Below are 15,000 nucleotides of genomic sequence, written 5' to 3' on the forward strand. Positions count from 1 at the left end.
TCTGGAATATTGTTGCAATCCATATGCGACACAGACAGTACGGGTACTATTTTAGATTGCGCATTGTTCCTAGCATCACAAAGAATACTAGAATTAGGCATCTTCTCGTCTGTTATTAGACTTTGTGACGAGGTGTCAGTTTCAATACGCCATGTCCCAGGCGGCAATAACAACGAAGACGTAGTTTTACAATAATTCTGAATTTCCTGTGAGTTCTTGATGTGCTGTGTCTTGATATTTTGCTCCTTACCGAAAGATTCTAGATTCGATTGTGGGTTGTCAGAGGAGATTGGTATGGCTGTATTGTTTGGAATATTGAGCCTGCATGTGTTACTGAAGTTAATATTTTTGACTTCATTACAAGGAGAAAGAGGCGAGGACTGACTATCGTGTACGCTTTTGTGCACTGAGCTATAAACAATTTCCCCTAAAGGGTATGACGATGGCACATCGGAAACAATTGCCGTGTCCAAAGATCCATTGGCTTTACTAGATTTTCTTTCAATTGATATGTTGCAAATATCCGATGTGTTGAGAAATGGAGTGGTTTTTGTGACTTTATCATTACCAGTTACTTGGTTATTTTTACCCGTATGTGAATTTATCGTATGCGCAATTTGTTCACCTCCCTCTGAAACGTTCCGAAGTCTTTCCTTTTCTATATCATATTTGGTTAAATTTCTGACCTTCACTTCATTTTTCAATTCCCCCTTACATTCCGCTGCCACTTCGCCAAATATTCCACTGTTATCTCTTGAATTTACTAACGTGCTTTTATCTCCTAAAATATGTTGGAATGTAAATCTTTCACAATTTTCATTGTTTCGCAATGTATTTCCCTTTTCGCTTTTGTCTACATAGCAGTCTTCTGAAATAGATATCTGACTGTTAAGTAGAGACTGTACTACTTTTATCACTGAGTTATTTGAGAACAAACCTGAAACGTTGTTCAAAACTTGATTAAAATGTTGCAATTCTAGATTGTTTATTACTTCTAAATCCTCGTGAAAACTTCTCCCAGCGTCTAAGGATACCATGATGTATGTTAATGGGTTCCACATCCACTCGTTCGATCCAAAAATTACGTCATCCATTACGACTCTGTAATGAGACTGGAACATTCTACTAATTGTATTACTGTGACAATGTGATAAAGGATATTTGGATTGGACGAATAATTCTTCCCAAGAGAGGACACTTCCTTTAAGGTCAACCTCCCATAGGGCATCTTTTATTGAATAAGGATTGTGCCGTTTAGTGTAATTTCTCCAAGAGTAGAAACATTTCACACACCACAAAGGAAATGGATGCACTCGATCGGTCCCATCGTGTAGTTCATGCATGTGCATACAGTTCTCTCGAATTAGATCACAGAAGAATGCGCACCGCCGTGTTTTCGACTTTAGAAAAGGCAAAATAAGATATGAACAGTGAATAAAGCACTCAATGCCTGAAATAATATTGTGCATTGTTCTATTTTGGTCAACAAATTGTTCTGATGAAGGTAATTGAACGTTGTGAAATTTATCATCAACGGCTGTAGATATATGATATCCATTGAGCAGGTTGTCAAATGCTATAGACCAACTGTTGGAAAGTTCAATGCTTTTATCGTGAAGTGAAATGCTATGTAACCGATTATGAATACTAATAAAGTATTCAGAATTTGATGTTTGGTCGAGACTTTCCACACTGTTGTCCTGAAATCCCGAATCTGTATCCATTAATAAGAAGTGTTGGAAAATGGAACGGATAAATGGTTTAGACATGTTGTTATAAGTTGAGCTAGTAGTAAGACTCTCTGGTCCAGTCAAATTTGATTCCCCAAACACGTAGTTATTAAGGTCAAGTTGAAAGGTGGCGTTAGTTGAGAAGTGTGGCTGATGAGTGGATGGAGACCGTTGATCTATCAATCCAGTGGATATTTGGTCATCAGCTATCTTTGGTGACGAAAAGTCATTGGTCGTGGTGCAATGAGAGGGAATACGGATGGCGTTGATGACGTTAGCACTGATTACTGGAAATGCTGCGGTAGGACTGTACTTAAAAATAAGCTTTTGTAAATCGATATAGAATTCTAAGTCATGGTGTCCACTATATGACAGGAATATATTATCATCTCGAGTGTTAGAGGCCCAATGAAGAAAATTTCTTCTCAATTGGTTTGCTTCTAACCCTTGATTAAATTCTGTTCTCCTGTCATTATGAATAGAATGCAACAGATGATAGTCAGGAATGTTTTGCAGTGAGGAAAAATCACAATGGTGTTTTCCTATTGGCAACTTTATTCGAAGGTTGGCCGTGAAATGCTGGTAATTATCTTCACCATCTTCTTTTTCTTGTGCAAGAACTTCTCTATCCAAGGCGCTAATTTTATGTTTTGATATTTGAAAATGCTCAGTCGAAGTATTGATTCTTTGATTGCCAACATTACGTAGTTTTGATTCACAAGAAAGACATACGTCTTGTGGTAGATTATGGGCCTTGTCTTGTTGATTGAAAGACTGTGTATGTCTTTCGTGTCGCCGGCATCTTTTAAACTTTTCATTTTGACTACTTTGATCTGAGGTGTGGCGTGCTCCATTAGATAAAACAAATGGATTCCACTTCGAATTATTACATTTCGATGGAGGATAGGATTGATTTGCGAATTTGTTTTTGCCTAAGCAACGAGTACATTTATTTGGGGCACCCCTATTTGCCTGATCATTGCTATTTACATAATGTATCCCTCTATAATTGTTCTCCTTCGTGCTTTCATAGTTACATTGCACGCCAGAGCCAACCCATTGTTTACCATTAAGCGCTTGACCGACACCCTGATCATTACAATGACATAATGGTGCATCACCAAACTGTTTTTCCGGTTCGTCCCCGTGGATTTTGTGTCTTGATAGCCGGTCATTGATTTCCTGGGGATTTAATTTCCCGTATTTTACGGGTACCATCGCAAGAGGATCGGTGTTTGGGTTTACATGGGTTTGGTCGGTATCGGTTTCATTTGTTGAGACGGGCAATGAATTCAGGGATATTGATTCGTTGTTGGTGTCGTTCTCGTAACGGTGGTGGTAAGAATAGCAGTTTTGATTTTGATTATGGTGGTCATGATAAGAACAATGGTTGTCGATATCAAAAACAGCAGAAGTATCACTAACTAAAACACCATCACCACCAATGCGTTTAATTAAATCACTCCTCCTATCTACATGACTATTAGCAAAACTAATATCACTATGAGCATCACCATTTTTATCACTACTTCCACTACCATCGACGCTACTACCACTACCGCAAATGTCATCATTACAATCGTTTGGCAATAAAAACATAGCCATCCCACCGAGACCAAATTGCGTTCCCGTTGATTTAACTCCGATAAAGCCATCACTAAGGATACAGTCCGTACTGTTTGCCACGCTACCCTCCGCACTATTTATTGTGTTAAATTGTTCACAAGGACAACGGGGTCTGTTCAAAGAATCGAACAACGAGGGTGAAATGTGATGTTGATGATGACAATGCTGTTGTTGATGATGTTGATGTTGTTGACGACTTTGATTTTGACGGCTGTGATGATTCGAATCATGGAAAGTATTTACTTCTGATTGCTCAATCATGCGATCTAAATTAGTTTCTGATGGAATTCCAATAACAGATCGATCCCCATAAATTCCACCAAATGACCCAGAGGGAATCGTCCCGGATTTTAATTTCGATCCATCCCATCTACTGTCACTGGCGCAATTATTTATGTCAGCCCCCGTACCTAATCCCTCGCAAGCATTATACGTAGTTTGTTTATGAATTGATATTTCTCTGACATCTCGGAATGATTCTAATAACGCCTCTTCCTCTCTATTCACATCTACTTCTTTTTCTCCTTTTCCCTTTTCTTCCTCTTTTTCAGCCTCACTGTCCCCTATCCTTATTGACCTTGATTTATTCTCTTCCTTTATTTCCGATTCATCTTCATCACCACCGTCATCACAAATTTCAGTCTCCATTGTATCTTCGTATATTCCACTTCGCCACTTTTCTTTTCTTTTTTCAGTCAATCTTTCTCCCATCTCCACATCCCCAACATGCGACTGTTTATTTGCCTTAGAAGTTTTGTGTTTCAAACTAGCCTGAATTGACTTCAAGGCCGAATACAACCCTCTCGACTCGGAACTTCCTCCACTTGATTTCCTGTTAGATGACGATGTTGTGAAAGAGAAATATTTACGCAACTTTTTAGTCTTGCTCGTCGATCCAGATTCGGGCACGGACACTTTTCTGTGTCGACCATCGCGTGTGTTACTCTGTAAAAATGTCGTCAATTCCGTGTCGTGATCTTCGATGTTGTCACAAGAGTGGCGTGAAATTCGAAGAGCTTCCGGAAGCGAAAGCAAACGACTCGATGAACTGTCCTGGGCGTCAGCGTGATGGAATTGAAGATCACCGGAAAAAGGAAACTCAGTACTATTGTAATCTGACATGATCAACTGGGAATCCGTCGACCCATCCGGATGTTGTAACCTCCGGGCATGCGCGCTACCGTCTTCATTAGTTGCATTCAAATTCGATATTGACTTAACACAGTTATCGCCACCATTCAATTGCTGTAAAAAGGGCAGATTGTCGATATTTTCATCACAAAACGATTCAGAAGTCTTTTCATCTTTATTATCAGTCTGTTGAATTTCAACACATATACTATGAACAGACTTCTTTTTTGATTTCTTTTTAGGTTTTTCTACTCCACTCACTTTTTCTCGCCCACCAATAATTTCTATGTTACAAAATTCCTCCGATTTCGATGTTGACATATTGGGATTTAATATCCTTTCAATGCAGTGTTTAGCGCCGGAGGCGGAATGTAAATGGTTATCACTACGATGTTTGTTGCTACAGGCCGTTAAAGGAATACTAAGTTCAAACCCAGATATTTCTGGATCAACCATAGAGACCTTTGACACAGCCAGACCTTTGAATTCGTCTGAGGCATCGCGTGGAATGAAGGCACTGGGGTTGCTCTTGGCTCGTTTCAGCTGCTCGCTCCAAAGGGCATCGTGTTTTTGTGTCCAGCTTTGTGTGTATGCGTCAGAAGCACCAAGAGCATGACTCCTACGTCTGCTGGGCTTTTCTTTTTCCAAACTCAATCCACCAAGAATGTCATTTACGTTCAAAACAAGACTATTTTTAGATTTTGTCCCTCTTAAAGAACGCTCCTCCTTTGAAACAGGAATAGTTTTGGATATCGCCTTGATGTCTGTCTCAGAATTTGTTTTCGCATTAAGAGTGAGATTATCTTGTGATGTGTCATCGACCTCGTTTACACTTATAAAAATACTATTTTTAGATGGCTCCTTTTGCAATAGAGCTTTACTATTCCCATCTTTATCTACACTGCCCATGCTAGAAGTTGCCACCAACCTCGTTCTACTGCTGTGCCTTGACCCTCTAGACCTGCGACCCACACTAGAAGCTCTCTCCTCTCTCATTCCTCTCCTGTCCTTCTCACTGTTGTTGCTTCGTGTATCCAAACCGCTCTTTGCTGAAAGTGCTTTATCCAACAATTTTTTACTCTCCGTTAAGCTCTGTCTCGTCGCTTTCTTTTCCATTTCGTTCATTTCATGACTCTCCTTCAAATCCGACGAATTCTCATTGGGCAAACTCAGTCTCGCTCTTCCCCAAGGAGAAATCACAGATAGCCTTCTACTGCTCGAGAAACTAAAGAGAGAAAATTTTCTTCTGCTTTTATGCGTTTTCCTGTGGATCTTTTTTGTTTCCTCAACGCTGGAAATGGCTCGTAGAAAATCAGGGATTTCCATAAGATGTTTCCGTTTCAGAGTGTTTTCCTTGTGTCTGTTAGCTCTCCTTTTGACGACGATGATGACCTTGGCGTAGCAATACGTCACAACAAAAAACATGCAGACGAAGAAGATGAAGGTGAGAAAAACAAAGGTCTTGACTCCTGCAGGATAAGAAATAAAGATATATTAACTTTTTAAAACATATAATTTGACTCATAAACATACAATTTACTTTTTAACACAGGTAATTTGACGCATAGACATAAAATCTAAGTTAATTCTTAACACTTACAGTTGAACACGTGGATATAAAATTTAGAAGCATAAGTGTGGCATAAGTGGCGAAGCGATAGGATATAACTTCGCATAGCGCAGTGAAGCAATTTTGAGTGACCGGTTTGTTGATAATTGCCACAAAACATTTACCCACCTTTGTGTCTTTGAAACAATGTAAACATTCCTTTATTCATCCTCTTGGACTTCATTTAAGGGTCTGTGATTATCACGAGAAACGGACGATGATAACTCAGATGTCAGTCACAATGCAGTGACGTTGAGTGAGCATTAAAATGTAAGAGTCCTGCTCAAGGAAAAAAATGAGATGCTAACAGCTCGAACCCAGGTCATCCTGGTGATAGTACAATGCCTAATCCATTGGGCCATCTCGCTCAAACACCTCGTCCATCTCAAAACTCTAAAAAATCAATCCAATTCGACTCAGATATCAATGGATACCTGGTAAAAGGCAGTAGGGGACATTGCAAGAGCATGAGTATGGAAAGATAAGATAAGATATGATATATTTTATTGATCCTGAATGGAAGTTATCATAATGTTACGCATTCATCATTATTTACACAGATTTATACACTGGCATGGAATAACTGATGAAAATACGAAGCTAAATACGAAGGTGTGCCTGATTTGAAATTTAGATCAATCTGGTCTGTGCGTTACAGATGAAGCAATTTTAAGCGCGTTGATAAGAGTCAAATCATGGAATTGCTGTGTATAATATAAGCGTATTTATCCATTGATATTTATTTACGATCCAATAAGTGTCTCCTGACATTTGTCATTAATCAAATAACGCATTCGCTTTATGAAAACTAGAAGTGTAGATATTCCAGACAATTTCATTATGTCCGCAGACTAAACTAGAAAATAAAGCTTAGGATCCTCGCTAGCTAGGAAAAAAAAAACAAATAAAGAAAAAAACAAAACAACAAACCAAACAAACAAAAAACAAACAAAAGAACAGTAAAAAAAAACCCAAAGAAAACAACAACAATAACAACAACAACAGAAAACAAAACAAAAATAAACACATTGAAAGAGAGACAAAGCAGTATTTTCAATAGACTACAGCTTTTATATACACTTTTCAATTCGGAAGTGGCCTCTTTATTTTGAAAAGCTAGCATTTTATTATAAATAACAAGAATCAGTGATTGCTTTAGCATGTCAACATGTCAAGCCTGTCATGTTCTTAATAATTTAGCCATGGAGTTGGGATAGATAATCATAATGTAAACATGCTCACAGCCTGCCATGGAACAAAATGAAAGAAGTATTGATTGCACAGTAGCTTTAACATGTCGCTAAGCGATACGGTCTTTGCTTCGTACCCAAAAGGTACAGAGTTTGACTACTCGCCTCGTTGTGTGGCCTTGATCAAGTCACTTCGCCCTAGCTCATTTTGAGGCGCTGCACTGCGGCTAACGCCTGGGTTATTCCAGTTTTACCTTGAAATGGACCCTAAAGATAAATTTCCTCTTGGGGATGAATAAAGGGAATTTATTTTTACTTTAAATTGTTGCTGCTTGAATTTGAAGCACATTAAAATGATAATAACAAAACAAATGAAACACAAAAATAAAACGAACCCCCCCCCCCCAAGAAAAAACAACAAACAAACAAACAAAACAAAAAACAGCAACAACAAAAAATTTAAACACAACAAAAAACAACAACAAACAAACAAAACAATGGAAAAAATTAAGTTAAAGTTCCATTTATTATTACGACAAATTTTCATTCGGAAATTTCAAGTTTTCTTTTTATGAACATAATGAAGTAAAAATTCAGATTAGGATAAGAAATAGATTTTTAAAATTTGATCTAATAGAAAATGACTGGGGGGGGGGGGGTCTTTCGTCCTTCCATTTGTGACCAGGGGGGTCATTTGCAATATAATATGTTTTCCAACTTGCTTTCCGTCTATGTCTTGGACTTGAATTTGTTCTGGGCCTGGCCAGAGTTCTTAGTTGGGAGGGAAACAGTCGAATGTCTATGTATAGTATTAATTTTATAAGTTGATAATTTTTCCTCGTAAATCATTACTCTGATATATCATATATCATATTTTTAGTTGAATATATACTGATTTGTAAGTGGGACTCTGTCCTTTTGTGCCTGAATGAGACTTCACAAAGTCCCAGGTTTGATAGTTTCTGCTAAAATGAGGCAAATTTAAATCGATCGATATTTAAGAAACACGTTTTCTGGCCACATTTTTGAATATAAGTTTTTCCAGAGTGCTGCAGCTAACTGGTTGATATTCATTCATTGAACTATATTGCTGGATCTCTTTGACTACGAAATGAACGTACGACTTTGGTCAAAGTAACGGCACCTCACCTCTATGGCATTCAAATAGTCTGATATTTGATAACCCAAAGAACCTCTAGGGCATTCAAATAGTCTGATACTTGATAACCCAAAGTCAAGAAAAGCTGATCCTAGGGTTTTTTTTTGAAAACACAAATTCTGAATTTTACCACACACCGTACGCTTTTTCTATACCTCAAATCCCAACAGCTCTAACTGCAGATTGGTTCAACTGAATTCTCCACTGTTTGAGAAAATCAATTATTTGACATCTTTTGATTGGTTTGATGTAAATACATGTGATGTATTATCGATTAATCTAGCTAAAAAAGCTAAATAGATTACCAAACCCCCTCGCCCCATCACATACGCTCATGCCCCAAACACATAAACGGCATGCCCAAACACATTAAATTTATAGTCGTACAGCCTAATATATTTTCCATAAAAGTTTATATGACAATGTTGTGGTCGAATTTCATTTTCAGTTTATTTAAAAAGACGAATGGTGTGGACGTTTTGGGTTTTCCCCTTTATCTAACGACAGACAAATTAATATCACATAAAAGGCAGATAGCACTAGTGTTACTATTGTATTTGAACCGTTTGTTGTTTTTTAGAATCACATTTAGTGGATAAACACTGTATACATGCTGACATTTTGAAATCACAGATCTTTTGGATACTTGGATTAACAGTTGGGGCAAGGCATGTACGGTTTTGGGGTATGAGGTAAAGTGGCATACCCTCAATCCGTACGAGAGAGAAAAATAGGCTTGAAAAGTTACTTATATTTATTTTATTGACAGAGAACACTTAGGTTAATTATGACAAAGTTAACATCTCCTCTCATCATTAAAATATAAATTGTACACGAATGATAGAGGAAAATACTTTCACAGAATCGATTTGGTATAGCGGTGCAAATTAAAAGCTTGTGTAACAATCCGTGATAGACTGCCTGGTTTCATCTTGGAAAAGGAACATAATTCGTACATGATCAGTTAGCTTCATTTGTCACAATATTTCGAATTATATTTCATAATGACTGGTATGAATGTCGATTTTTATTGGAAGTTCAAGATTATAAAAAATTCAATTCGCCGTGAAAAACAGATTTATGTAAACTCAGGAAAATAATTTATGTGAAACTTCTTCTTTCAACGTGATCATGCGCTCGTGTGAGCATTCTCGGTACCCAACGGGCACATGCCTTTCTGTAACCCATGATTTCTCAAATGATGTGTCTAACTCTTCTCTATGAAATACCAAGCGTTGCGAAATGTCTGTTTTATTCGACGATTGATTGGCTCGGTTAAGGTTGTCAATTTGTTTTTGATTTACTTCGCCCGAACAGATTGTGGATAACCATAGCAAGTTTGCTTGCTCATTAACGGAGGTGGAGACAGCATCAGTATCATTAAAGCAGTTAACCCACCTTTGAACTGTTCAAATATCAACACACGCGTCGTCATACACACTTTTCAGCCGTTATGAATGTTTACGAGTGCACATCTCTTTACACTAAGGAAGGAACTCACTCACAGCACCACTCAGTTAATTGCATACCTTTTGTGTGATTTCTTCGACCAACATGTTGGAGTATTTTGGGTTCTTTCAAATAAGATACATTAAAATCAAGAAATTGCAGCTAAACAAATCTTTGTGACCTAATAGAAGAATAGATTACTAATATTTTGATGTATAGTTTATAGTGGTGAGTTTAATACAATTGAAAATATTTACTAGGCTTCAAGAATTTTCAGTCCAGCTTTATTCCTCATAAAATTCTTGTCATTTGAATTTTAAAAAATCACTACTCGACTGGGGTTTTGTTTAGCCTTAGAGCTAACCCACACCGGAGACTGATTCCTACCACCCGGTACTGCCGTCCTCTGACGTTCTTTTTTCGAGCTTGGTATGGGTACCTCTAGTGGCTCTTCTCTTTATTCTTTGTATTTTGTCCGTGTCGTCGGAGTCAGTCTCCGGTGTGGGTTAGCCCTTATGCAGACTGGGTTCGATTTTTCTCGTAATGTCTATATATTGTTTTCTCGACCAGACAACATGCGACTTGGGTTTTGTTGTAGAAATATAGCCATGAAGAAAATTGTTTGGTTTAATTGTATAACCAGGAGTTGTGGAAAATATATTGAGTCCGGCTGTGTGACTTTTTTTTGTTGAATTCCAATCACTTTTACATCAATAATTCCCTGATTCTGTATTCATGTCTTGTACAGAACACAATGATCTAATAATTCAATCATTGCCGAATAGAACGTGACTTAAATAACATTGAATTTGTGGCGTATAAAATACAAAAATGTAATTGTAGCTATTATTATTATTATCATCATCATCATCATCATCATCATCATCATCATCATCATCATCATTATTATCACATTATTATTATATATTATTATTATTATTATTATTTTATTTATTATTTATTATTTTTATTATTATTATTTTATTATTATTATTATTATTATTATTTTTATTATTATTATTATCATTATTATTATCATTATTATAATTATTTGCTTTTATTTTTCATTGACATCAATGGGCAAGCAGTATGGTGTTTTGTCTTATCAATTTATCAAGTGATATTGGATATGATCAATGGCAGTGAAGTGACCAGTCGAATGGCATTCATTAAAAAGTACTGGCGATGTTTTTGAGTCCTTGGATGAGGCCCACTTAACCCTCTCTCCTTACCAACCATAGGAAAATCGTCACATTCGTTACGATGGAACCGACAATTTTCTCATTCTGATTTCTCTTGTACATCACAAAATTTAAAGAAATGCTTTGATAACAGCTATAAATACTAAACACTGTGTTGTAGAGTCACTTGGTACTTTTTTGTTTGAGTAAGAAAAGTCTATTTTTGTGTTGGGTGGGAGTCAATTTTAGGGGAAAATTCTGAAAATAGCGGGTAAGGAGAGAGTCAACATAAATAACACAATTCGAATATTTTGTGAAATGGTGACTGGCTAAAGGCGGTGACGAATATTTTAAACGTGCATGTATACAAAGACACCTCTTGACATAGAAACTGAGTCCATTTCGCCTGCTTGAGGTATAAATAAAGCTTTAAGCCTGTGGCGGTCAAGGAACGATGTGCATCGTTTCAGTTTTAAAAGATGCAGCAAGATGGTAATCTTTTACTTAATCCTCTTCGGGCCTTGAGGCACATAGGGCATCCACCAGACATCTCCATTTTTTGCGATCGGCTGCTTTTGCGGTGGCTGTATTCCAGGACAGGCCTGCTTCCTTTAATTCTTTCTCCATCGTCCTTCGCCAGGTTTCTTTGGGTCTTCCCCGCTTTCTCTTCCCATCTGCTGTCCAGTACAAGGCTGTCTTGGGAAGTGACCCTTTTTCCATTCTGGCCACATGACCCAGCCAACGCCATCTTCTTCTTTTTGTTTGGCTATCAATGCTAGTGCAGTCAGCTTTCTTTAATAGATCCACTGTTTTTATTTTTGTAGGCCAAAATAAATAAAAAATTCTTTTTAAACACTTGTTCTGAAAGGCTTCTAGTTTCTGTATTAAGGAGGATGTCATTTTCCAGCTTTCACTTCCATAAAGCAGTACACTTAAAACATTGCTCTTGTATATTTTCAGCTTTGTCTTTCTCATTATTTGCGTTGATTTCCAAAAGTTTTTCAGCATGCCGAAAGCCTGGTTTGCCTTTTGAATTCTGTGCTTGATATCGTGTTCTGCATTTCCGTCGTCTGTTATTTTGGATCCGAGGTAGGAGAACTCTGTTACCTCTTCAATTATATGTACATCTATCCTAATTTTACTGTCATGTTTTGGATTCACCCTAATGTACACAGTCTTATCGAAATTTATTTTCAGTCCAATTTTCGAGGCGTTCTTGTGTAGTACGTTTAGTTTCTCTGAGGCGTCTCTGTGTGTACTGGAAACTAACGCGATATCATCTGCGTAGTCTATATCTTCCAGAAAAGATGTCAGTGTCCAGCGAATGCCTCTCTTCTTACCATCAATTGTATTTTCTATGAGCCAGTCTAGAGCCAGGATAAACAGAAGCGGGGAGAGTATGCAGCCTTGTTTTACACCAGTTGGTAATCTTTTAGTATACGTAATTGGTGGAACAAGACCAGCTGATCTAAACAAACTAACGATCCAGTTCAAACTAGGACTCTTATTCAATCGAGTCATTACGGCCGACTACACGCACAGAAAGGAATGCGAGTGTTTTCTTTATATATTATATATATATATATATATATATATATATATATATATATAAAGAGAGAGAGAGAGAGAGAGAGAGAGAGAGAGAGAGAGAGAGAGAGAGAGAGAGAGAGAGAGAGAGAGAGAGTAAGATAAACATAAGAAACATACCCCAAGTGTCCTTATATCTGTCTTGGACCATACATGTCCTTTGGTCAACGTTTCCTTCCCAGACCAAAATGGGCGTGGCTGCCAGTCCAGATATCACAGGGGTCCACAGTCCGATGCTGCGGGCCTGGCGAGCATTCAGGGAACGCTTGGTGGGGTGGCAGATTTTGAGAAACCTTAACAAAAAATAAAAAGAAACGGAAGAGATTCTGATTATTCTGTGGAGTCACTCAGAAGATTTTATGAGTATCCGGTAGATATTAATGAACAGGCAATTGACAATAAACACCATATGAGGCTAAAGGATTCAACCGAAGAGATGTAATGTATACCCATCACATATCCATAACAATTTACCAGCAATAATATCTGTAGTACTAAAGTTTGTTTGTTTTCAAGGATTTTACGGCGCTTGCAACGCATTTAGGCCATATCAGCGCGTACTACTAAAGGCATATTCCAGGGGATTTTTTACTATTATTTGAGTTTCTCCCTCAAAAAGGAGAAATTAAAAACAGCATTTTTATCTGACGGGGATTAAAGGACGAGATCGTTTTAAACTGTGTCATAGCGAAGCCATCGTATTATTATAGCCTGATACTGAATCCCAAGAGGACTGGCAGTTTGACGTCATTATTTGGTTTTTGCACCGCCTAGTGAGTTGTCGTTAGTAGAGCTCATGGAAACAAGTTATTTCATTGGCTGAACTATTGAATACAACTCACAATTTGTTTTCTTTTGTGTCAAAAGACTGGCATTGTGACGTCATTTTTTGGTCAGTATCAGGCCATAACTTTACGAAGGCCACGGTCATAGCCAGTCGAAAAATGAAAGTAGGCGTTCATTTAAGTTAATTGGGTAATTGACGCATGATTGCCAAACATTTGACATTATTTGATAAGTATGGGTGGTCGGAGCTCCTGCATTGTCTTTCGGCTTTCCTCATCTTAGATCGGAGATCTATCAAGTTTGTTCTATTTTGAATGGGGTAAAGGCAGGCAATGTTCTTCTTTCTTTTTTTTTGCTGACCATACATTGGAGACCTGTGACCAAGTTGATATCTCAGAGTAGAAATTTTCTAGACAGTTATGTCTTACACGACGGAAGCAATCATTTTTAAAGAACAAGTGTGTATGAAAGGTGTCAGACAAAGCAAGAAAGAAAAATACAAGAAATAAAACATCCCAAAAAATTAGTCTACCTCGACTGGGTGATTGAACCTCAGACCTTCTGATAACCGGTCAGACGTGCTACCATAAGTATCAATGCATGGCGCAATAAATAATATTATAGAATTATAAAGACGTTTTTTTTTACACTTTTAGGTCATATGTACCACCACGTCAAATCGGTTTTATGTCGGGGTGGAGCAGATGCTAAAAAGTAGATATGAACTTTTAACTTGAGTTTTTACAGAGCGCAATATCAACTAAACGTGCTCAAAACGCTTTACAATGGGTTCCTGGCCAACAGCAACACTTAACATGTAGGACGTGATATGACGCCTGTTAGGCAATATTACAATTTTTGGGACAGAGACAACGCTGTTAACGGACAAGTACTCATGTTATACTTGAGTATGGTGAGAGAATGTGAGTAAAGAGCCTTTTCCAAGGACACAACTATGCGCCGAGCGAGGCTTAAAGCCAGGACATTCCGATCCGAAAGCGAGTGTCATACAACAGACCACATAGGCACTAAAATGATTAGAAATAGGATATTTTAAGTTTATTCACTCTATAAAAGTATATGAAGTCTACTCAATTAAAGACATAAATCTAGATGAAAAATTTCGTATTCTTGTTTTTACCATAAATTCAATATTCAGCATTATTATCACTCCTACATAATATTGTTTTGACACGATGGGTCACATATATCAACGTCTAAACTCTACTTTGATAAATACAACGTTATCAAGAAGTTTGAGCAACATTTCAAGATTTAATAAAATCAGAAAATGAAGACTGGCCACCACAACGGAACACGGACATCAACATTGCTTGCTACCACTATTATAATAAGTCCTTATTGACCTGTACTGTATTGTCTGTGGATTATACAGACCCAGCAATCAAATCTCTGTTTATTTGATCAAAGGACCAGAATATTCCCTCCGACTGATCTACCAGGACTAACATGTCAAGGAAAACATATATAAATTGAAAATTGAGCTCTTTATAAACAGCAAGCATCATCTCACCTCTTCATGAATATTCAT

The 15,000-nt window shown here is 37.5% G+C and overlaps 1 protein-coding gene across 1 annotated transcript in view; it reads right to left on the minus strand.

Moving 5' to 3' along the window:
* LOC144967869 (uncharacterized) overlaps positions 1-15,000 on the minus strand; it is a 129,259-nt gene that overhangs the window by 9,721 nt on the left and 104,538 nt on the right. The window contains exons 5-6 of the mRNA XM_078905600.1: positions 12,783-12,955; positions 1-5,956 (exon numbers count right to left, since the gene is read on the minus strand). The exon at positions 1-5,956 is cut by the window's left edge and continues 926 nt beyond it. Coding sequence (XP_078761726.1) covers positions 1-5,956; positions 12,783-12,955 — 6,129 coding nt within the window. The remainder of the gene's footprint in view (positions 5,957-12,782; positions 12,956-15,000) is intronic.

The sequence above is a fragment of the Berghia stephanieae genome, chromosome 3 (assembly GCF_034508935.2).
Source record: "Berghia stephanieae isolate SIO BIC M18660-M18661 chromosome 3, UCSD_Bste_1.3, whole genome shotgun sequence".
Lineage (NCBI taxonomy): Eukaryota > Metazoa > Mollusca > Gastropoda > Nudibranchia > Aeolidiidae > Berghia > Berghia stephanieae.